Genomic DNA, 24,577 nt, shown 5'->3' on the forward strand with positions numbered 1-24,577 from the left:
TATTTATTTAGTTCCCGTACTAATGCTGTACAAAGGAACATGTAATCAGTACCTCTGTACATTTTCTAGTGAAAGAGAAAGGCCAGGCTGTAAGTTAATCAGTAACCCATTACATACAGATAACAGTATCACTTGTCGGTACCTGCAGTAAGACCACAGCATCTCCTAATAAGTCAAATACCTTTTGAGGCTGAGGAGCATCCCATACACATGCCTTATATTGGTGGCTATTTGGAAGAATCTCTGGCATGCCCCCTGGGATTTAAAAAGATAATCCAGTTATAGACCAGTGGGAATGAGTACATGAAGTGGATGAGAAGGCTACATGATTACCTGAGGGCTGGTAAGATGCCTTTGACTCATACAGCAGACTGGGACTTGTGCACTTGCACCCATAAAAAATAAAATTGCAAAAAGAGAAATGGTTTGATGCCAGCAGTGCTTTAGTAATTATCTATTTTTTGTCTATTCTTTTATTAGTAAATGAGCCTTCTGTACTCTGAAACCAGTGATGCACAAAAATGAATACTGTTCTTTTCATGAAGTGTAGCTCTTAGCTTTAATGCAAGGGGAATACTGCATGATTTAGAAAGTGGTTATGAGCTGGGAATTGTCTGGCTCCTTTTTCGAAGGCAACGTCATAGATATAGGCTTGTGGGAAGCGTTAAGTGTTTAGCCCTCACTCACTACTTGTAATAATAGTCTTAATGGAAGGGCGTCTCAATCAATACATCAAGACGGCCGTTTAACAGATTATTATAATGGAGCCTACACTAGTTTTCTTTTGCTTCATGTTGGGGTTTAGAAAAAAAAAGCTGTAGAAATTACAACAGTGTTAATGTTACCTATCTTTAAATATGCAAATCTGAATGCAGCGTGGAATATCCAGTGGTTAAGGAAACTTGGAAGCGGATACATTTACTACCGGAAGCTCGTTCATGAAGTCACCAAAGGAGAAACTATACCCACTCTACTATCGTTTTTATTCAAGCACTGGGAGAAGCAAGTCTAACTGAGGAAATATTCCATATATTGTACCTTATTCCATTGCAGTGGATGATTGTGTTCTACAAAAAGGCTATCTGTGCAGCCAAGGATTGGATATGTCATCTCTTCTAAAGGAAGACATGGAGAAAAAACTCTTCAAGCCAAAGGGACACACTTTGTACGAGTTCATAGAGATAAAATCTGAATTGAAAGAGAGGTTTTATTTGTGTACATCAGGTAATATACAATATATTCTTTCCATTTCCATAAATGGGGTATGATAAGTGTTGGGGCAGAGGAATACTATTTAATATTATATTTAATTTTAGAAAGCTATACCATGGCAGGGGTACATTCAGCTATTGATTGTTTGGAATCTGTTTTTCTTGTTTTTCTTTGTTTTTTAGACGTATGGAGTAAATTGTGTCCTAACAGCTAAGCAATGATAATATCACCTAGTGCACTTAATATTCATTACAATGCAGCTTTTCAATAAGCAAGGCAGGTGTTGACTCTCCATTAAATACTATATCATATTCAGCATCGAGAGGGCGAATTTCATTACAGAAGGAATTCTGTAAATTACACCGCAATTGTCAGCTTTCCTAAGGTTCTGCCATCTTCTCTAACTCAAAAGGGGCTGCAACTATAGATCAGAATAATTTTAGCTGTAGAAAACCCACTAGCAGGCAATTTTGTTTAATTTTTTTTCCATGTTCCGTTTGAAAACCTGCCAAATGGAAATGCAAGATAAGTATAGTGCCAGGTTAATCAACCAAGCTATTCTATTAAAGAGGCAGCATAGCATAAAAATAGATTCATATGAAAGGTAATTCTTTTCTTCTTTCCTTTAACTAGCTAGTGAAATATTTTTCCTATTTTCTGAAAAGCAAGCCATTTTCTTCATTATTATAGGTAGCAAAAGCGGAATTGTTTGTAAAATTGCAAACTTATTAGTAATCCACGTAGCCATTTATATCATAGATTGTCCATCATATGTGTCTGTGCTATAAGAAATGTGCCTTTTACAGCAGTCCTGCACCAAACAAATGTATGTTTTGCTTCATGAAAGGAAACATAATTTTTAGCAACTTTTCAAACAAAGTAACAGAAATCAGATCTCCCCTAGGTCTTTTATCGGTTGGTTTACAATATTGATCAGGTGTGTAGAGAATGTAAATAGCCATACAAAATACTGCCTTACTTGCATTACTACCTTACATTAACTGGATATACACACGCTGATAATGGCTGCTAACAGGGCCACTCTTGGTCAAGTATTGAAATATCCTTTGAAGTGATTACCATGCATACAATTCTCTACAAATGGGCCTCCTTGTGATCCAGTTGGCTAGAATCTGTGATCATTTAATGGGCAAAGCATGCAAAAGTTATGGTTGAGTTTGGCAGATTTGTTGGTCTGTTGGTGTATGGCAGATGAATTGTTGGTTAGTCAATTTGTGGGCATCCACTTCAACGACTGTGTAAGAGCAACATCCGCTGTGCCTGCTATGCAATTGATTGGGCAAAACAGATAAAGCGTTTACCCTATGATTCCCATCAGAGCCTTTTTGGTTATTGGCTGACTCAGAGACATATGCGGTAAGTGAAAAATGTCATCAAGCACAGCCAAAATACACAGAATCTTAACTTGTGTTATGTGCCCACATTTTGACTGCAGACTGCAAATTTGCCTTCCCTGTCTCTTGCATATTATCTTTAACTGTAACATAACTATCCCAGGGTGTGCACCCGGCCCCCCCCCCATCACCCCTCTAGACACACATTTTCTTTACAGCTGTCACACACCCGTAAGTGCACTTTAGCTGTGGATTTGTGTATGTGTGTGACCCGGCTGAACTGCTTGCCTTGTGCCCAGGACCCAGCTATATCTGTGCAGCTCAAGGTGCTAGTTTAGTTTCATGTAGCAAAAAACACAGATTGGGGAGGGAATTCTTGAAGAAAAAGTGACTGGTTTATTAACAGGAACAAAAATAGTAAAGTATTCTCGATCACATCAGATACAGCAGAGTCACTGTTCACCATTACCTCTCATGGGGTAGCATTCAATTACCAAGACCCTGAGTAACTCCCTCCTGAGGACTGCTGCTCACAGGGATTTTCAGCCTGGGATCTTGAGTCTTGGTGCCCTACCTGGCCCTCAACTCACCCACTGTTATCCCTAGGCTAGTGGGCACTAACCTCACTAAGCCTCCTTGTTGGAGCAACATCTGCTCGCTAACTACCCTGAGCTCTCTCTCACTCCTAGAGTGACTATTACAGTAACTGTTGCCTCTATCTGACCTCCTATAACTGAAGAATCGACCCAGGGCCTGTATCAACCTCACAAAGAGGTGAGGTCCCAGACAAAACCCCGAACACCTCGGTCTGAATCCCTTTATACTGCTGCATACTACCCCCTAGTGGGCAACCCCTTTAACTAATCTGGACCCCTAGGAGGGAACATAACTGCCTGGGTAATGTGAAAGAACCCTTAGGTGTCTACTGAAATAAAGGGAACTGCATGAGCAACCCATACCCAAATCTCAGGCTCCCTAAACAGCGTTGGCTGCGGTGTGGTCTCCAGCGAGCCCTGAGAGCAGGCCTGGACTGGCAATCTGTGGGTTCTGGCAAATGCCAGAGGGGCTGCTATTAGGTCCCATATAAAGTCAGTATTTAGTGGGCTGGTAGGGGCTTTTTGGGCCTCTGTGTCGGTTGATTGGGCCTCTGTGTACCTGAAATGCCAGGGCCTATTTTAATTCTCAGTCCGGACCTGCCTGAGAGGGAGTGGGCCTGGGTGCATAGCACCCACCGCTCCTCTGGTAGTTATGCCATTAATCTTAAATTGCATAGCATTAACAAATCCATACAGTCTTTTACAGACCTTATTTCTTAGTCAAACACATCCCCAAGTTCCCTATTACATTTAAACACACTTGGGCCTATGTTATCGGGATCCAATTAACCTGCCTATAAGTTTAGGGTATGGGAGCAAACCAGACTACCAAGGGGATAGCCTTACTGAGAGTGTCCAGGTCAGAATGTATCTATCTATCTATCTATCTATCTATCTATCTATCTATCTAATCTATCTAATCTATCTAATCTATCTAATCATCTATTTTTATAACCTGACTTACTATGTTACTATGTAATGTCATATGATGCACAGCACTACCTTAAAAAATAATGTTTATTTTAAAAAAAATGTTAAAAGTCACATAGGCATAGGATTCATCAAACTGAGAGGGTGGCTTGAGGAGGGGGCGGGGGTACCAACCAAATATAATGTTGCCTATGTAACATTTTTTTAATAAGCATACTTTTTTTAAGGAGTAGTGCTGTGCATTATATGAACTTCATATTAGTGGGGGGTATGGAAAACCCCATAGCACATGCACCTCATTACAATAATTACTGTTCAGCAGTGCTGCCAATTGATGAAAACATGTATAACTATTATAATAATATAATTATAATATATATAGAGAGAGATACTGATTTATCCATTTCAGTTCTTTGATGCTACACATACTGATGTACAAACTGCTGGGACCTTGTAGAAAGATCTGAAAATGATCTGTTGGGGGGGATGCTGAATTGTTTTCACAATTTATACAATCTATTATGCAAAAAGGTAAATGACTTTACACATGTACCCTAGCCAAGGCTATACTTATTCCTTTACTCATTATATATATCTATGTGGCAGATGATCTTTCTCTAGGCTGTAACAAACTTCTACTACTATTTTTTAAATTATATATGCAGATGTAGTTCATATGCATGGCTGTAAAGATGTGAAGAATCACATGAGCAGCATTGTGTGATGTTGCGAGGCCATGATTTTCAGAAAGGTCATAAAGGGTGCCATTATAACACTGACACAATTGTGCATAAATAATTTAATAATGAGTAACTCAACCCATTTTCAGTTAAGAAAATCAGCACTAAACAGTAGCTTGTGGCTGTGCAAACCATGTCTCTTTATTCTGCATTGCTGGTCAACAGTTAGGGCTATAGACTGGTGAAGCAAGCAATAGGCTGCAATGTGTCAGGCAGAGAATTTGTGAATTCTGTGACCAGAATCCCTGTCAAACGTAGTTAGAAACAAAACAAAAAAACAAAACAAATTACTGCAGTATTTCCAAAGATTAAGTTATAGGAAATATAAGGGGTTAATTATGATTAGAAAGCCAGTGTAAAAATTTTTGCCCTTGCACTTCTTGTATAAAGAATCACTCTGCATTATGGGAAGGATTATGTTAATTTAAGGGCACATAATTCCCAACCAAGAGGTATCAGTGAGGGATTAGCAATGGTTAAACGTTGGTTACAAAGTTTTTTTAGTAAGAAAGTGCACAGCGCTTATAGTTTTCTTTGTGAGGCTGAAGTGGCAGATTGCCTTCTGGGGGATTGATTTACCTTCCTCTGGATCAGCTTGGAAAGGTTTTTTTGGAAAGGTTCAGCTGGATGAACTAATGCCCCCCCTTTTTTTTTTTATCTTACTCTGAAAGTATTTAATGAGGTAAATATAATGTATATTTAATTACATACAGTATCTCAGCTAATAGGTTTTCTCTTTGGCTGGACTTTTTCCAGTATTTATTTTTGACCTCAGATTTTTGCAGAATTCTCACCTCTATGGAGACAGTAATGTTTGTTTGTAGTATAATCTGTCTGTATGTCATGCAATTCTCTATTATATATTATTCAGCCAAAATGATTTTAGAACCTGTGTCAATTTTTCTTTTTGTGCTGGCACTGTAAACAAAGCATCAGAAGGAATTAGAAAACAAATAAAATAGAAGAGCACATGGATTTCTAGCTACATGCCTATTGTATATTGTGGATTATATTTTGTTTTTGTGACTTTTTTGTGCAGGTATTCTTATGTTACTTTATTCATACCACATTTCCTTCTCCTTCTTTATTTGTCAATTTTTCTTTTCTTTCATAAGTACATCATTTTCCTGTTGCCTCTTCCTATATGTTGCCCCTTTCCCTAGCTACCCCTTTCTTTTTATTACTTTTATTACCCATACCACTGGTACAGGTGATGTACGAGGCTGTCATTTAAAATCACAGTTAATTCCTCAGCTCACCATAGGTTTGCCACCTTTTGGCTAAACCTGAACACAGGGGGCGGGGCAGATAGCATTGGGGGTGGGGCAGTGATGTAGGAACAGACATGATGACATCAGAGGTGGGCACAATGATGTTGGTGGAGTTCTGACACTGGGACGAGGCTATTGCATCACTTAGATGAAACTGGCTGGATTATATTGAGTTTTCGCAATGTTTTCGGGGCAGATTTATCAAGGGTCGAAGTGAATTCAAGGGAATTTTCAAAGTAAAAAAATTCGAAGTAATTTTCTGGATACTTTGACCATCGAATAGGATACTACGACTTTGATTCAAAGTAAAAATCGTTCGACTATTCGACCATACGATAATTGAAGTACAGTCTCTTTAAAAAAACTTCGACTTTAATACTTCGCCAATTTAAACCTGCCAAATTGCTGTTTAGCCTATGGGGGGTCTCCTGTTTGTCTTGCTAAGTTTTTTTAAGTCCAAGGATTTTTTGGGAAAATCGTACGATCGAATGATAAAATCGTACGATAAAATCGATTCGAAGTACGATAGGAGTACGATCGTACGATCATGCTATGATCGGAATACGATCGTACGTTGTATAAAATCCTCTGACTTCGAATGTCAGAGGATTCTATTCGATGGTCGAATTTCGAAGTTTTTTCTACTTCGAAATTCGACCCTTGATAAATCTGCCCCTTAATGTGTTGATGCCCAGTTCAAAACCACACAGGTGGAAACCCTATCTCTAGCTATATTCTGCTTGATGATTAATCCCAATCCTTTAATTACATGTATGAGATCTATTATACAGAAGTTATCCAGAAAGCTCTGAAAAACAGCAATGCTAATTTAGGAAAAAACATTCTTATTTTTAATTGATTTGCTTTTTTTTGTAACTAAGCCATGTTAGAGGTGAGTATCTTTAGTATTTTAGAATTTAAATGTTTTTTATGTATTGGCCAGATTATTGTTCGGGTTTCATAAGGCTGAAAACTGAAGAGAAAGTTGAGACCCGAACAGCCCTTACAAAAATCAAACTGTTCGGGTCAAAACCTATGGGGTGCCGTTTGTCCCAAATACATTCTGTATACAAAACTATCCCTAATACACAGAATGAATGTCTCTCGTGTTATATAAGTATTTGTGACCATACACAGAGAAAAAAAATATACAAAAGACTTATTTCTATTAAAGAATAAAAACAAAATCTGGTTAGTGCACAAAAGGATGTCATTATATCACAAACTCCATTCTGTACAGTTTAACAAGCAATCTGTCTCACAAATGTATAACCTCCATGTAAGGGACGCACTTATGTGCAAAGTTACTTACAGAATGAATTATGTAAAAACAAAGTTGGACATAATATATAATAGTGTAACTAACTAGTGCTTGTCAAGCTAGATTTGACTGACAAAATAGATATCTGTGACAGAAAGCAAGATTTTATAGTACAGGATTCATTCTTTCCACAAAATGACAGTTTTGTTTCACAAAACAGATAAAATAACCATTCTGTGAAGCAACCAATAAGAACAAAGCGTATTGCCATATACAAACAAGATGAGAAGTGGCCAGCTCTGCTCCACATGGCTAAGGCAAAATATCTGACCTGCTATAGAGGGCGCCCTCTAATGTCCCCTGTGCTGCATAGTAATAAACATGAACAAACATTTCCTAAAAGAGCTGCTGTTAAACACTACAGGTTCATGAATGGAAGTTTTTACAAATGGCTGAGAAATATAATTCTGCACTTATAATAATTGTAGAGAAAGAAAAGTATGCAAAACTTATATAAATATGATAATTTTAGGTGATATGGCTATTCTTATTGTAGCAACCTGCTTGTGTGACCATTTTGGTTAAGGGCATTCCTGCTGTTTTGCCATTATCTTATGACTCACTCCTGTTCCTCTTCCTGTCTAAGCTGAGAGCAATAATGGGACAGGCCACACCCACCTGCCATATTGTATTAAATGTACCAGAAATTACTGTGCTTGTCTGGCTGCTTATAAGTTATAAGTTTTGTATATGATAGTTAGACTCCAATGTCTCCTCCTAGCTGTAATCTTGCACCAATTAGCTTGTAGTAGTCTCTTAGTAATGTGCTTAGCTATAGTTCAACTACTACATAATAGCTTTAGCCAGAGACTTGGGACTGATAGGGTTGCCACCTTTTTGTAATTTAGTTACCGGTTGGTGGGGGGGTGGGAAGAAAAAGGGTCTTACAGGGGATTGGGGGCGGGCCGAGAGGGTTTTTATAAGGGTATTACAAATGTACCGGCAGCTACATTGCCAGTAAATTTGTAATACCGGCCCTGGCCTTGGCTGGTGTTATACCGGCTAGGCTGGTAAAATACCGGCCAGGTGGTAACCCTAGGGACTGATAGAGTTGCCACCCGGCTGGTATTTTACTGGCCTAGCCGGTAAAACACCTGCCAAGGCCAGGGCCGGTATTGCAAATTTACCAGCAATGCAATTTCCGGTAATTTGAAATACCCTTTAAAAAAAGCCCCTGGCCTGCCCCCAATTCGAAAATAACTTACCTTTTTTCCAGCGCTGTGCGATGTTGCTCCGCCCATTTTGTGGCACGCCACATAGCTCCGCCCCTTTCAGCGGCACCCTGCGTAGCTCCGCCCCCTTTAGAGTCACGGACCGCACCCTTTTGGTGCCCCCCACTGGCCGGTAATTTTTTTTAATAAAGGTGGCAACCCTAGGGACTGATCATGTCACACATTGTGTATAGTATGATGTGTAGGTTATATGAGCAGCCACTCCTGAGTACTGTGTGTAAACAAAAGGCTTCAGGACTTCAACTCCTTTCGTGAATTCGGGTCTTTTCGCCGCTTTGGGACTTCAGCTTCGTCTTTTCGGCACTTCCGCATTCTGTAATATGTGAAATGGCCGCACGGCTCGGGCGCTCATAAAGGGGACCGGCTCTTTTAAAATGCAGCACTTCTGTGCCCCCCCTTCAGGCCCGGAACACTTGTCCCCCCCCTGCTGGCGGCCCTGGACATGCATGTGACATGGGCACAGTTGTGCTCTCTGCTCTAGTGTTGTGCCCCCCTCGACCTACTCTGATGTGAAAGGGTTAGAGGATTAGAGTCTTTTGTTATAAATAAATATAAAGCATTGTATAGCTTGTTGCTTCTATATAACTAGATTATGATCCCCTAAAATTGCCCCTGCCTAAATGACCCCCTTTTGTTTACACACAGTACTCAGGAGTGGCTGCTCATATAACCTACACATCATACTATAGAGAATGCGTGGTCATACCTCACAACATTTTGGAAGTAAAATTTTTTGTCATGTAGCGTGGCAATTTTTTTGACCACACCCATTTTTGTGGCCACACGCCGTAATTACCATGTTCATTTTACAAAATTTGTCAGGTTATAAAAGTTTGAAAATATTTCTCCTTATCTAAACTGTTAAAATTACTCATTTTCTTATTTTAAAATTGTTACAAAGTATCTTAGTTGCACCTGTTAGCTGTACTGGCCTCTCTGCCAAAAGCCAATTAAGTTAGAAATTTTGGACACAATAAAGATCTTTACACTTTGAATTGGTGCCTGCTCCTTTTTACATTTCGGTTCGTCCGCCCCCTATGCTGAGTGCTCAGGGCAGTGCACCTGGGCCACTTCCCTTGCGTGGTGAGTAATTAGTTTACCACATTGAAGTACCCATACTACAGATGACTTCTTGTAAGTTAGAAATTTTGTTTCTTTTTCTTGCTGTTCAGTGCAGAGAAAAGAGGGACTGTCCCTCCAAAAAAGGGACAGTTGGGAGGTATGTCATACCTCCCAACATTTTGGAAATAAAAAGAGAGACAAAATTTTTTTTTTGCATGTAGTGCAGCAATTTTTTGACCACACCCATTTTGTGGCCGCACCCCCTAATTACCATGTTCACTTTACAAAGTTTAGCAGGTTATAAAAAATTTAAAATATTTCTCATTATCTAAACTGTTAAATGTACTTATTTTCTTATCTCAAAATTGTTATAAAGCATCTTAGTTGCCCCTGTTAGCTGTACTGGCCTCTCTGCCAAAAGCCAATTAAGTTCAAAACTTTGTTTCTTTTTCTGGCTGTTCAGTGCAGAGAAAAGAGGGACTTTCTGGTACAAATGAGGGACCTCAGGTTGAGTTGTCAAAAGAGGGACTGTCCCTCTGAAAAAGGGACAGTTGGGAGGTATGTGTGCACATGATCAGTCCCAAGTCTCTGGCTAAATCTATTATGTAGTAGTTGAACTATAGCTAAGCACATTATTAAGAGACTACTATAAGCCAATTGGTGCAAGATTACAGCTAGGAGGAGACATTGGAGTCTAACTATCATATACAAAACTTTCTCTGAGAATCAGGCAAAGCAGCCAGACAAGCACAGTAACTTCTGGTACATTTAATAGAAGATGGCAGGTGGGTGTGGCCTGTCCCATTATTGCTCTTAGTTTAGACAGGAAGAGGAACAGGAGTGAGTCATAAGATCATGGCAAAACAGCAGGAATGCCCTTAACCAAAATGGTCACACAAGCAGGTTACTACAATAAGAATAGCCATATCACCTAAAATGATCATATTTATGTTTTGCATACTTTTCTTTCTCTACAATCATTATAAGTGCAGCATTATATTTCTCGGCCATTTGTAAAAACTTCCATTCATGAACCTGTAGTGTTTAACAGCAGCTCTTTTAGGAAATGTTTGTTCATGTTTATTACTATGCAGCACAGGGGACATTAGAGGGCGCCCTCTATAGCAGGTCAGATACTTTGCCTTAGCCATGTGGAGTAGAGCTGGCCACTTCTCATCTTGTTTGTATATGGCAATACGCTTTGTTCTTATTGGTTCAGGAATGTGACTGTCAGTGTTGCTTCACAGAATGGTTATTTTATCTGTTTTGTGAAACAAAACTGTCATTTTGTGGAAAGAATGAATCCTGTACTATAAAATCTTGCTTTCTGTCACAGATATCTATTTTGTCAGTCAAATCTAGCTTGACAAGCACTAGTTAGTTACACTATTATATATTATGTCCAACTTTGTTTTTACATAATTCATTCTGTAAGTAACTTTGCACATAAGTGCGTCCCTTACATGGAGGTTATACATTTGTGAGACAGATTGCTTGTTAAACTGTACAGAATGGAGTTTGTGATATAATGACATCCTTTTGTGCACTAACCAGATTTTGTTTTTATTCTTTAATAGAAATAAGTCTTTTGTATATTTTTTTTCTCTGTGTATGGTCACAAATACTTATATAACACGAGAGACATTCATTCTGTGTATTAGGGATAGTTTTGTATACAGAATGTATTTGGGACAAACGGCACCCCATAAAAACCGAACAGGTGGCAACCCTAGCTCACTGCTGTCTTAAAAATATATTTGAAATCTCTGATACACTCACCTGGAGTTGTTGGTGGCCCAGTCCATAGCAGAGAATACTGTCTTGTTTCACCAAACCACAATTCATAAAAATATCATATAAAACTTCTCATTTTATTGGAACTTGATTAAAACATGTTTATTGATTTGGTTCTTTATAGAGCAGAGGAGAATAGGAGAATCACTGGCACACAGGAGTTTAGTTAAGCAGGGCAAGCCCTTGCAATTTTATTAAATGCAGTGCAACTTATAGAGCAGACATTTTTTCCTTCCAAGCTCTGGACATATTGTAAATGCTGGTGGTTTGGCCAGCATTGGGCTCCATCAAAGCCATGGACCACAGACAGTCTCCTTGTTGCATGTTTATTTCTTGCAAGGCAGATAATTGAATTACAATTTCACAGACAGGAAAAGTGCATTATGTGGGGGAAAAACATATGTTCGGGGACTCTAAGGACTGATTACCTGGATACTGACCCAGTTTGTGGCCTGACTAAAAGACTCCTTTCTTTTGGTTTCTATGTGTTTTTTTTTAACAATCCAAAATTATGACTTGCTGCTGTACTCTTTTATTTTAGCTTGGTGGTGGTGGTATAGTGTTAGAGACTGCTCAAGACATGTCTTGATGAAATTTAATATTTCTCCATATATTCGAATGTTTATCAGATTGTATCTATGAAGCAAAGACTGGTTTCCCACAAAGACTTACCTGTGCCTGTAATTCTCCTTCTTTACATGTCTGTTAATCATAGAACATGCAAGGCATGGTGGGAATTATGTCAAGGCTGGGGGAGAACTGACTACTGCAGTATTATTTTACTGGTGCATGTAGTCAGAACAGCAGTGCAGAGAGAGTAAAGGACAAACAGATATCGCTTTCAGTATCAGTTATGTTAACAAATAAAGTTAAAATAATAAAACATTTGTAATTAATATCTATTGTAAAATTGCTTAGAAATTAATATGTTTTATAATGCAAAATATAATGCAAAATGTTACATCTGGGTTTAGAACCCCTATTCCAGCCTTAGTAAACTTTGTTAGCCATATCTCTCATTTATTGCAAAACACACCCTTTTGGTTTGCACTTAAATGGGTATTAAAACTCCAAACACACACCATAAAATTGGTCAGGAAATGTCACACGTTAAAACCCCATTTATTCCAGAAAAAAATCTGCTCTGCCCAAAGATACTGCAGTTCTGATAATACGACCATACCATTCCCACTGTGTCACAATTGGTTGAATTAGCACATGATTATACATATGAGCAGTAACGCCACGTCAAGGCTTCAACCCTGTTACTGTCCATTCACTCCGGGTGTAACATTCCTCAGGGGGTCTAATAATATTATAGCAACAGTCAATAAATAACATAAGAAAATAGTGAGGCTTACTCATGTCTATGAAGTTTACCCTTTGCTCAGAATATTCTTAATAAACTTCTAGTTCATCTGTAGATGATTGGACTATAAGCATTAATATCAGAGTATGGGTTCAACAGACATATATAATAAAAAATGTGCAATAACTATATACATGTCTTAAATATGTTGATAATGGGTTGAGTGCAGAGGACCTCTTGTATTTGTCTATATGAATTTTCTGGTGACAGCCTTATTGCACCCCTTTCTAATGGTTTAAAATTTAGTGGTGAGCACAACTTTCCCTTGTTTGTTATAACTATGTAAATGGTATAAGGTCCTACAACAGGAAAGACTGAGGATTCCCTTCAGTTGGCATTGGAGGCTGCAGGAAAAAAGAGAAAAACAACCCTTTAGTCAGGCTTATATGGAATATGCTAACATGTTGTTATGTAATGATATTAATTCAGAGCTATAGTCTATTTAATTAGCATTCAGCATTCAAGTACTTACTGCTCTTAGCTGAAAAGGCAGTGATGCTTTTTTCCTAGATGAGATAAATGAGAAAAATGGGTGGTTGATTATATTCCCATGAGCACCAAGACACTCATGTGGATCCTTCTCTAGTAGCTAAAGTAAAAAAACAAAATTGCATATTAAATATTTTATCACTTGTACCATGCACATTGTAAAGATTGGTTGTCCATAAGGGAATTAATGAAGTACTGTGGGGTTCAGTATTGACCTCAACCTGTTACTCCATCCCACTGCTCATGTTACTTTTCTCAGAAGATCCTTTAGATTTTCATTCCGCCAACGAGGAATCTTGGGCTCATTATTGATAGTAGAGCTGATGATCTTATCCCTGTTGTTGGGATAGTCTCCAGAGGCCATCTGACAGATGATGATTCCAAGCAAAATCCAATCCACTGCAGCATTGTATCTCTGCCTTTGCAGGACCTTGAAAACAAAGTGAATACAAAACATCAAAGAAATCTGTGAATAAACTCCCTTTATAATATTCTGACCTTCCTACTGATCACATAATTTTATCTCTGGGGGCCCATTAACAGACATAATTCACATACAGCGCTGATACAGTTTAGAAAGATGAATTCATCTCAATAGCAGGATTGTTCTTGAGGTAAAAAGGGGAAAGAAACTGAATTTTTAGCAACATACATATGCACAGATATAAATGGAGTTATACCGAGATATCCCTTGATATCCCTTTGTTCATTTTATAAGCTGAGTTTAGATCATTGCTTTGGGCACATTCTAATACAATCATTTTACTGAATTTATGCTAAATTTACAGAAACTGCACTGCTCACCTCTGGAGTCATGTACCCCAGTTTCTCTGCTCGGCTACTGATGGTCCTGTTGCCAAATATGTTTGGAACTGCCAGGCCAAAGTCAGATATTTTGGCATAGTCATCTTGGTCCAGCAGGATGTTGTCAGGCTTAAAGGAGAAGGAAAGCTACGGAGGCATTTTATTGCCAATAGATTAGCTGCAAAAGTGCAAGCTAGAATGCTATATTTATTCTGTAGAATGTTTTACCATACCTGAGTAAAAAGCTCTAGAAACTCTCTGTTTGTTTAGGATAAGAGCTGCAGTATTAACATGGTGTGACATCACTTCCTGCCTGAGTCTCTCCCTGCTCTGGGCTCAGATTACAGTAGAGAAGGGGGGGGAAGAGGAGCAAACTGAGCATGCTCTTGCCCAGGGCAATGAGGTTTAAGCTGAAGGCAGGAAGTCTGATACAGAAGCCCATGTGTACACAATAGAAGAAAAGAAATGCAATGTTTCTTTTGAAAGGGGACTCAGAGCAGCACTACTTTTAGGGTTTACTGGTATATTTAGGTGGGCCTTTCTGATAAGGCTTACTTAGTTTTAACCTTTCCTTCTCCTTTAAGATCTCTGTAATATTAAAAAAAAGAATTTGTAGGGGTTAATCAGATGGGTCAAATAGATACAAAAAGAATCAAATTGAGAGTAGGAAGCAATGTAAAAGTGATTAAAATATAGATAACCCAACAAAAAAATTATGGAGATGAGATCTGGAGCGGCAGAGTTATACTTTGCTTTATAGCATTATTTTTATTTTAGGAAAAGGCCAACTGCCTTTCCCTAAACTCCCACCATATAACGTAAAGCACTGTCTGTGGCTCCAGGCTCCTGTAGAAATCCAGGTGATGTGCAAGGCTTCCTCCACTGAGGTAGTCCATCACCAGGAAAACATGGTGTTGGTTACACAGACAAATGAAAAGAGAATAAAAAAAAAGATGATGGCACAAAAGTGAATACATGCAAATATTGTCCCATATTTTAAAAGCTGAATAACCTTGACACAGGAATGGATTCAGATGAGGCATCATGAGCACACTGGCCTCTATCCGGATGCTGTTGTAATTGCATTCAGGACTCTTCCTGATGACCTTCACGGCCAGTTTCCGGTTGGCAAATGCAGCCAACATAACCTGAGAAAGCCATAGAGAAATTAGTATTAAAGGATTTTTTGTAGGGACACTCAGTCGTACTGATACACTTATTAGGTAGATGGATCAGATCACTGACTAGACTTCAGTACGAATAATGGAACTCTGGGAGAAGTAGACATATATTAACACAAATAATATTTTAAATCATTCAAAGATAAAATTACATAAAATAAAATGTAATTATGTCAGTTGCAAAATATCTCTATAAAACACAAAGCATATAATTCCCTGTATATTAAAATAATAAAGTATTTGTCTTTGGAAACTCACTTTGCCGAATCCTCCTTGCCCAAGAATGGAATGGAAGTCATAGTTGTGGACATCCAGTGGGCTAATTCTAACTCCTGTGGAAAATAGATTGGCATGTTTAAATGACTGTCCTTCATAATCATAACCCAAGTCTATATGAAACAATGAACAAGTTTTTTACTCTTAAACAAATTTCCCCCTATCACGGTACATCAATTTGTTTTACAGTGAAAAGTAATAAATACTGTCCTGTACAAACACGGCACCAAAATGGCTGACATATAATTAAAAGGAAGGGAGTCATGAACTGTTCTATATAGAATGTTTAAAAATTAAGATTTTAGTGACGGGTGCTTATAAACTTGCATTGTCTGATGCAATATGATATTTTACAAGGTTCCCTTTATTTACAATACAGTTCTTAACTTTTTTAAGTTCTAGTTCACCTCAGATTGAATTTGTGTAGTGTGATGTAGGCAGTGGGATTTTAAAACAAATTGCAACCTTTGTTGCTGTTGAGTTAAAGGAACAGTAAGATCAAAAAAATCTTTTTAAAAATTCGTTACTATACAACGAAAAAAAAACACCAACACAAATTCAACTTTAAAATCACAAAGTCTTTATTAAGAAATAACTTACAGAAACTCCACTTCCTGTCCTCTTCAGAAAAGGCGACAGGGCGACCATCGATACTGCTGTGCTCCATTTCTTCTGCCTGGCTATTCTTACTAACAGCATGCGGCTTCTTCTTCTTGTTGGATTCGGTGGATGAAGAAAGAAGACACTCTGGCAAGGCAGTGGTGCATTGGGCATGTTTTGCCGAACTGCTAGTGATGTCAAACGGTTAAGTGAGCTGGGATCGCAAGCCATTAAGACAAGCAGCAGGGGTGGGGGTGCCGAGGATCCACAGCAGACAAGATGATTAGAGTTCTAACCGGAGAGAAGTCTAGGTGTGCCTATGGAAGATTTGCTTGGCGCATCTACTCGGGCTCCCTTCAGCGTCCATGCAGATACAGTACAGTAGGGGCGCTGTCGGAAGAGCTAAAGCAGCAGCGTGCAGACGGCAGGGAGCCCGATACTTTGGATCAGAGCAATTGCCACCCCAGAGCCTGGCTCCTTCCCATCTCTGCAGCATCGAGATTCCAACCAGCGCTTTGAAAGCAGGCAGACAGTGGGGCCTGTACTGTACGGCGCCAAGCAGATGCTTCCTACGGCTCCTACTGTTCTGTATCTGCACGCACGCTGCAGGGAGCCCGAGCACATGCGCCAAGCAAATCTTCCATAGGACTTCCTAGACTTCTCTCCGGTTAGAACTCTAATCATCTTGTCTGCTTTGGATCCTCGGCACCCCCACCCCTGCTGCTTGTCTTAATGGCAGCAACTTGTTTAGTTGGAGCTAGGAAAAGTGTGGGGAGCTGCCTGCTTGGCCCTGCAAACAATTGGACAATGGATACATTTTAATGTGAACAATGAAAATCTTCTAACCTGCCCGATAAATTTTCTGACCAATGTCGGACGAAAAATCGATCGTTCGGTGCCCACTAACCTTTCGATAATTTGACGGATCTTTCTGATCGCACTAAAATCGGTTGTTAAGGAGAGAAAACTCTTAACATCTATGGTGACCCTAAGGCTACAAACCAGTTGCAAATTGTCTCAGAATCTTACTCTTTACATCACACTAAGGGGCAGATTCACTAAAGGGCAAATTTTCACTAGCAAACAATCTGCCACAGTTCACTAAGAAATGCATGCGCTGACGAATTCACGCTAGTGAAAGTTTGCCAGCGTGAATTCGTCAGCGCGAGCATTTCTTAGCGATCTTCCGCTAGCGTTCAATTCTGCCTAGTGAAACTTAGTACTCCTACACTTAGGTCAATTTTAATATGGTGGGTACATATAGGTCATATAGATGTGTTTATTAGAGATGATGCAAATGCTTGACGTGGCCACTTATTATTATGTCCAAGGAAGCAAAATAAAGACAAAAGAGATCCTGTAATGCCCTAGACATGACCCCCCCCCTAAAACAAATATGGCATGCCCCTCAAATGTTTGAAAAAAAATGTTAACACAAAAATCTTTAATAGTTAGGACTTTTGAAGGCAATCCCACTTTAAAAAATGAAAAAACGCCAGAGGTTTTACAACTTTTATGACTTTCTGGCATACAGGATATGAAGTCACTGACATAAGATTGAGGAGGAGGTAGCTTTATCTTAGCAGTTCGCCTGGTCTAAGGTGGCGAAGGAAACGCTAGTGAAAGAAGAAACAATCTGTACAATTCACACATTAGTGAATTTGTGGTGTAACGATCATTTGCCTGAGCGAAAATCAGGCTGATTATAGGGCCAAAAACTGCACTATCGACGGTCTCTTTCACTAGTAGAAGAGGTGATTTAATAACATAAGTGCTGAATTACACCAACATAATTGCAAATAGCAACCAGTAAGATCATTGTTTTCATCTTTTCATTCATCTACTAGCATGCTGATCAAAACTGATTGCTCATTGGTTGTTACTGGCCACTGCAAAATTGTACAAGAATAGTTCATTTTATAGAAGACTGATCAAACCTAATTATTGATAGGTTGTTATTTTACCAACTACACTTCTGCAATTTAGCAACGATATTCCTAAATAATCTCTGATATTTTAAAATACATAAATAAATTAATCCCCAAATCTCGGTCTTAAAGGGATACTGTCATGGAAAAACATGTTTTTTTTTCAAAACTTATCAGTTAATAGTGCTGCTCCAGCAGAATTCTGCACTGAAATCTATTTTGCAAAGAGCAAACAGATTTTTGTATATTTAATTTTGAAATCTGACATGGGGCTAGACATATTGTCAGTTTCTCGGATGCCCCCAGTCATTTGACTTGTGCTCTGATAAACTTCAGTCACTCTTTACTGCTGTACTGCAAGTTGGAGTGATATCACCTCCTCCCTTCCTGCCCCCCAGCAGCCTAACAAAAGAACAATGGGAAGGTAACCAGATAGCAGCTCCCTAACACAAGATCTAAGAACAACACTCAATAGTAGGAGAGATAACAGCCTGCCAGAAAGTAGTTCCATCCTAAAGTGCAGGCACAAGTCACATGACTGGGGGCAGCTGGGAAATTGACAATATGTCTAGCCCCATGTCAGATTTCAAAATTGAATATAAAAAAATTTGTTTGCTCTTTTGAGAATTGGATTTCAGTGCAGAAGTCTGCTGGAGTAGCACTATTAACTGATGCGTTTTGAAAAAAACATGTTTTCCCATGACAGTATCCCTTTAAACAAAATATATCACATTTAAATGATAATTTAAATAAATCACATTTACATGACAAGTAAAGGTTAAATACAATAAATGTATGTCCTTTATTAAATGGGATTTCCTATTTAAGATCCCCATTGACTAAATATATAATGCCAACTGATCTACATAGAGTAGAGCGTATTCAAGAACAATTTATTATTTCCCACATGCATTCCTAACATGTGCAGGTAATTGATCCCCAATGATTTAAAAAAAAACAATTAACTGACTAACTTATCACATTATATCATTATTACTATATATATCTATCAGTAATCTCCTGACGAAGATCCCTGTGGGGGATCGAAACGAGTGGAATAAACGCATTTTTACCTGCAAAGAAAATCCTGTGAGTGTCGCTCTTCTTGCAAATATCTATTACCTTTGTGCTGGCACCCAGGTAGTTACAAAGTTAACTGAGTGCACCTTTGGACTTGGTATATATATACAAACATTGGTTTTACATGCAACACAATATACTGCTTATTTGACAGAAAAAGACCCCTGGTGCTGGTGTTTTCTTTTATATATATATATATATATATATATATATATATATATATATATATATATAGTCAAATACAAGAGTCCTCTGCACTCAACCCATTATCAATATATTTAAGACAGCGACATTTTGTGCATACAGCTACTGAAAAATGCCTTACCCTTTAAACAAAACAGGGATTGTTTATCCATATATTGCAATATATTTAAGCTGGCCAACTACGTCAAAGTCATCCCATATCTGGCCAGTCCTATGCTCAATTTTATCTGATTCATTAAGAATTCTATTGCTTCATTATACATTTTACAAAGGAACTAGGTTTTACCTGCAACTTACTTGCTGCTTTCAAAGTAAACCCCCATACTTGGCTGCCCTTTTATTAGACACCAGTGGGATCACCTGACTATAGCTGGGAAGGGTGGGAGCTACAACATGGAGCTGGTCACTGCTCCTGTATAACTATAACAAACAAGGGAAAGTTGTGCTCACTACTATTTTTTAAAACCATTAGGCGGGGGTGCAATGAGGCTGTGACCACAAAATACATATAGTCAAATACAAGATTCCTCTGCACTCAACCCATTATCAATATATTTAAGACAGCGACATTTGTGCAGTCCTATGAGCATAGGACTGGCCAGATATGGGATGACTTTGACGTAGTTGACCAGCTTAAATATATTGCAATATATGGACAAACAATCCCTGTTTTGTTTAAAGGGTAAGGCATTTTTTTTTAGTAGCAGTATGCACAAAATGTCTCTGTCTTAAATATATTGATAATGGGTTGAGTGCAGAGGACTCTTGTATTTGACTATATGTATTTTGTGGTCACAGCCTCATTGCACCCCCGCCTAATGGTTTTAAAAAATAGTGGTGAGCACAACTTTCCCTTGTTTGTTATAGTTATACAGGAGCAGTGACCAGCTCCATGTTGTAGCTCCCACCCTTCCCAGCTATAGTCAGGTGATCCCACTGGTGTCTAATAAAAGGGCAGCCAAGTATGGGGGTTTACTTTGAAAGCAGCAAGTAAGTTGCAGGTAAAACCTAGTCCCTTTGTAAAATGTTTAATGAAGCAATAGAATTCTTAATGAATCAGATAAAATTGAGCATAGGACTGGCCAGATATGGGATGACTTTGACGTAGTTGGCCAGCTTAAATATATTGCAATATATGGACAAACAATCCCTGTTTTGTTTAAAGGGTAAGGCATTTTTCAGTAGCAATATGCACAAAATGTCTCTGTCTTAAATATATTGATAATGGGTTGAGTGCAGAGGACTCTTGTATTTGACTATATGTATTTTGTGGTCACAGCCTCATTGCACCCCCGCCTAATGGTTTTAAAAAATAGTGGTGAGCACAACTTTCCCTTGTTTGTTATATATATATATATATATATATATATATATATATATATATATATATATAGATATGCAAAGTATTTAGCAAAATATATAGATATGCAAAGTATATAGCAAAGTAGAAAGATTCAGAGTTTGCAAAGTAAATTACAGATAGTACAAAAGTTAATTTTAAAGTACAAACCTCAGTATATTGGCTCCTAGGGACAGTCCTTTCACAGGAATCTGGAAAACTTTTTGTGTTCATGCCACAGTTTTTGGGTAAGAATCTGTCCTAGTTGTAATAGTAACTGTGTTATAGTCCTCGACCTAATCCTACAATAGTTTTAACTCCCAACTCAATGTATTGGGTACCTTAAGGTAGAAAAGGCAATATCACGAGCACCCTTCTTTTTTTCTTAAATTGAATTCTGTATAAGTATATTGCATGTAACTTTTGTTACAAACAACATATTGCTTGAGAAAGAAACTTATAATGGCTGTAGAACTGACACTAACATTTTACTAGGCAATGCTGTCCATTTTTCAGTTGATAGTTACACATTTTCTTAAAGACTCTGCATTAAATCCTGGTTCACCTGCTCATACCCCCACCTGGCTGCAATAAAAAGGAAAGAAGCTGTTAATTATACATGAAAATCATCTATACATCATTCATGTTGTCATTTTCTTTCATTCAATGTGTCAGTCCAGACAGGTCCATAAGAAAGATTCAAGACTGTGTACATTGTAAACAATTAAATAAGGACGCCATTATCATTTTAAAAGACAGCATGTAACAACAATACTATCTCTTTCAGTGGTGAAACGGAAGGAGGTTCATATCTCTTTGGTAAAGCACTATAAAGTATGCCTAGATGAAAAGTATGAAATCGCAGAGAGATGGTTTCTTAAAGACTTGGAGTGTATTGATGGGAAAGATGCTGATACAGTAAGTAGAATGATTTTTCATTTAATATACTTTGTAACTTTATTGATGGGAAAAGAAAAAGCCATCATAGAGACTGTTTATTAATACTGTGTGATTTAATACAATACTATAATGCTTATTAATACAGTGCAGTGATGACACATTTTATATCATTTGTTAATTGCCATACTTTATCATGTGATATCTGCCTGCTCACATTCTATTTTTGGGTCATTATTTAGCTTTTACAAAGAAAAAAATCAGGACAGCCAATTAAGGACCAACAATGCAATTTTAAAGAAGGGCCAAAGCAAGCCATGGAATTAGACTAAAAGGATTATAATGTACCTTATGTACTTATGGACATAGTGTGATATCCCAAAAGTACAACTTGTACTCTCTGCGGCTCATTTAAAGACACTGGGCAAATTTGCACCTGGGCAGTAAACCTTGACAACCAAATATTTGCTTTCATTCGTTCAACCTGCAGCTGTCTGGATAAAGCCAGTCACTGAATGGTTGCTATGGGTTATTGCCCAGTTGCAAATTTGCTCACTGTTTATATAGTGGATAATGTACCCCCTACTGTAATTTATAAAGATATTATTAGTCACCGAGGAGTTAAGGGAACATATAAAAGTACAAGGCTGCAGGTCACATAACTCCAAGATGACTACTAAAATTTATATAAATTTAAGTAACCTACAGTTTTTTTGTCCAGTGTCTTACATCCTTTGCTACAGTATATGCAGTGTTTTGGCTTTGCTCTATCTGCAACAAAATTACACTTTGAAGGCTGTTTTGCTTTTGCTACCCCCCCCCCCCCCTTGCTGATTACATTTTCTCCCTTTAGTTTCTTTTTTGGGGCAAGTGCTCTCTCTAGCTAATAAACGGCACATACTGACTTAGGAACACATTGTTTATAAGGATATAATTTACAGTTTGGTCCCATAGGAAAATGACCAAATTGTAGATTATATACTATTTTTTATTCTCTTGGTCAGCCTGTTCCTGAAGCAAAGCAAAAAGTGTGCTCTTGAGTCCTGTATCTCAGCTTAGCTTTGGGAACATTGCAAATCAACTAAAACATTAATAAAAAGTAAGGTTACATAATTGCAAACACATTGGCTTAATTTTATGCATTATTTTCAGGCAAAAATACATACCTATGGGCTTATTTATGAACACTTCAGTTCATGTATAATCAATCTGATTATGTTCTTGTATCATTCCTTACTGGTGTGTTTACAAGCATAGTCAGTTTAACAACTAATCTTTCCTAAGAAGAATCGTATATCCAAGTGTTCTGTATACGATAATATATGGCTTCTTTAAATGTCTGCTTATGACATGAAGTGCATTCAAAAGTCAGATAAAACATTGCAACATATGCATTATGGAATGTGTTTAAAAGTTAGAATAGTGCTTGACCTTTATTTTTGTTTCTAATGTCAGTGTCTAAATAATGCTAAATGCTATATTCTCTCTTCAGGACAATGCGCACTTTGATATGAAGTTTGAGGAAGTCTGCAATGTGGAGGCATACAGCTGTGCTTCAAAATACGCATTTGTGCGAAGTATAATTAAACTAAATACTCTCTACACAAAAAGAGACATCAAAGTTATTAATTTCGACTCCTCCTACATAGAAGATGGTGTGATGTGGTCTTCAAACAACGGCGACTGCTTAGTACTTATGAGAATATGCTTTTATGCCTCAAACCTTTTATGTCTCGCCTTATGTCCTCTTCCATAATTAATATAACTAACTAAAGGATTGTCACAATCAGTTAAGTCCATTCTACAGTTTTTTTATTAGATAGTTATGTCCAGTCAGATTGAGCAAGATAGCTATAAAGCATGCATAATGGAGATGCTAGAGTGATTTAAATGATTTATGAATTCGGGCAGTCATTATTGTGGTTCAAGGATACAGCAGTAGGATGCCCCACCTTTTCTTTGTCCATGACTATTCACTTATATGGTCATTAGTCTTCAAGAAAATATGTTGAAATGAACAACAGAAGCCTTCATGTGAACAGCGCCAATATTATATATACACAGCATACATTTGGACGCTGCAAGTCAAGACAACTTCTGTTACAGTGCAGATTTATAATCCTGCTTTGTGTTTTATAGTAAAGGTCACTCAAGTGTTTCCAACGGTGGAGTTAATTGAAGCATATGACATTCTTGATATATGCAGCAATGAATGAAAAGCCGATACCTTTTTATGCATCAAACGGGGTGATCCCAAAAATTTATTCCATGGTGCTCTTGACACAGTTCACAAGATCAAGCGTTTCGGGACCCAAGGGCCATGTGGTCCCGAAACGCTTGATCTTGTGAACTGTGTCAAGAGCACCATGGAATACATTTTTGGGATCACCCTGTTTGATGCATAAAAAGGTATCAGCTTTTCATTCATTGCTGGATTCATTGCTGGCGTGTGGCTAGGCCAGTGCCAATACCGCCATCCCCTCCTGTCTAACTTTAATGCATATTCTTGATATATGGACACATCAGAAACACAGCACAGTTAGACAGACAGTATAAACGATGGATGGATGATAATAAGGATGGATGAGGCTCCAGACTTAAAAGAAGCCTAAAGTGAACAAAAGAGGTGTTTGGGGTCACTACAACAATTTAAAGCAACATGTGGGGTATATTGGCCATGCAGGGCCAATACTGATTTGTAGCCAACTTAGGGTTGCCACCTTTCTGTGGCCCATGATCTGGACAGGGGGCTGGGCCATAATGTCAAAGGGGAGGCCCAGTGGGATTGTGGGCAGAGTGAGTGATGTCACAGAGGCGGGGCTATGATCGCTATGTAAATCAAGGGAGATCCTGCCCAGTTTTCCTTATTTGGAAAACCAGGCAAACTTTCTTGACCC

General features: G+C 38.2%; 1 protein-coding gene across 1 annotated transcript; it reads left to right on the forward strand.

Moving 5' to 3' along the window:
• Positions 1-739: 739 nt before the first annotated feature.
• exoc1l.S (exocyst complex component 1 like S homeolog) lies at positions 740-23,924 on the forward strand. Its single transcript, XM_018240744.2, has 3 exons — positions 740-1,224; positions 21,571-21,701; positions 23,173-23,924. Exons 1-3 carry the CDS (start codon positions 1,104-1,106, stop codon positions 23,434-23,436), a joined length of 516 nt encoding a protein of 171 aa, XP_018096233.1. The 5' UTR covers positions 740-1,103; the 3' UTR covers positions 23,437-23,924.
• The last annotated feature ends 653 nt before the right edge of the window (positions 23,925-24,577 follow it).

This window comes from Xenopus laevis, chromosome 1S (genome assembly GCF_017654675.1).
Source record: "Xenopus laevis strain J_2021 chromosome 1S, Xenopus_laevis_v10.1, whole genome shotgun sequence".
Taxonomy (NCBI): Eukaryota; Metazoa; Chordata; class Amphibia; order Anura; family Pipidae; genus Xenopus; species Xenopus laevis.

Coding starts and splice junctions, on each gene's coding strand:
- exoc1l.S (XM_018240744.2), top strand. CDS start 1,104: ATGTCATCTCTTCTAAAGGAAGACATGGAGAAAAAACTCTTCAAGCCA. Junction 1,225..21,570: donor GTTTTATTTGTGTACATCAG/GTAATATACAAT, acceptor TATCTCTTTCAG/TGGTGAAACGGAAGGAGGTT. Junction 21,702..23,172: donor ATGGGAAAGATGCTGATACA/GTAAGTAGAATG, acceptor TTCTCTCTTCAG/GACAATGCGCACTTTGATAT.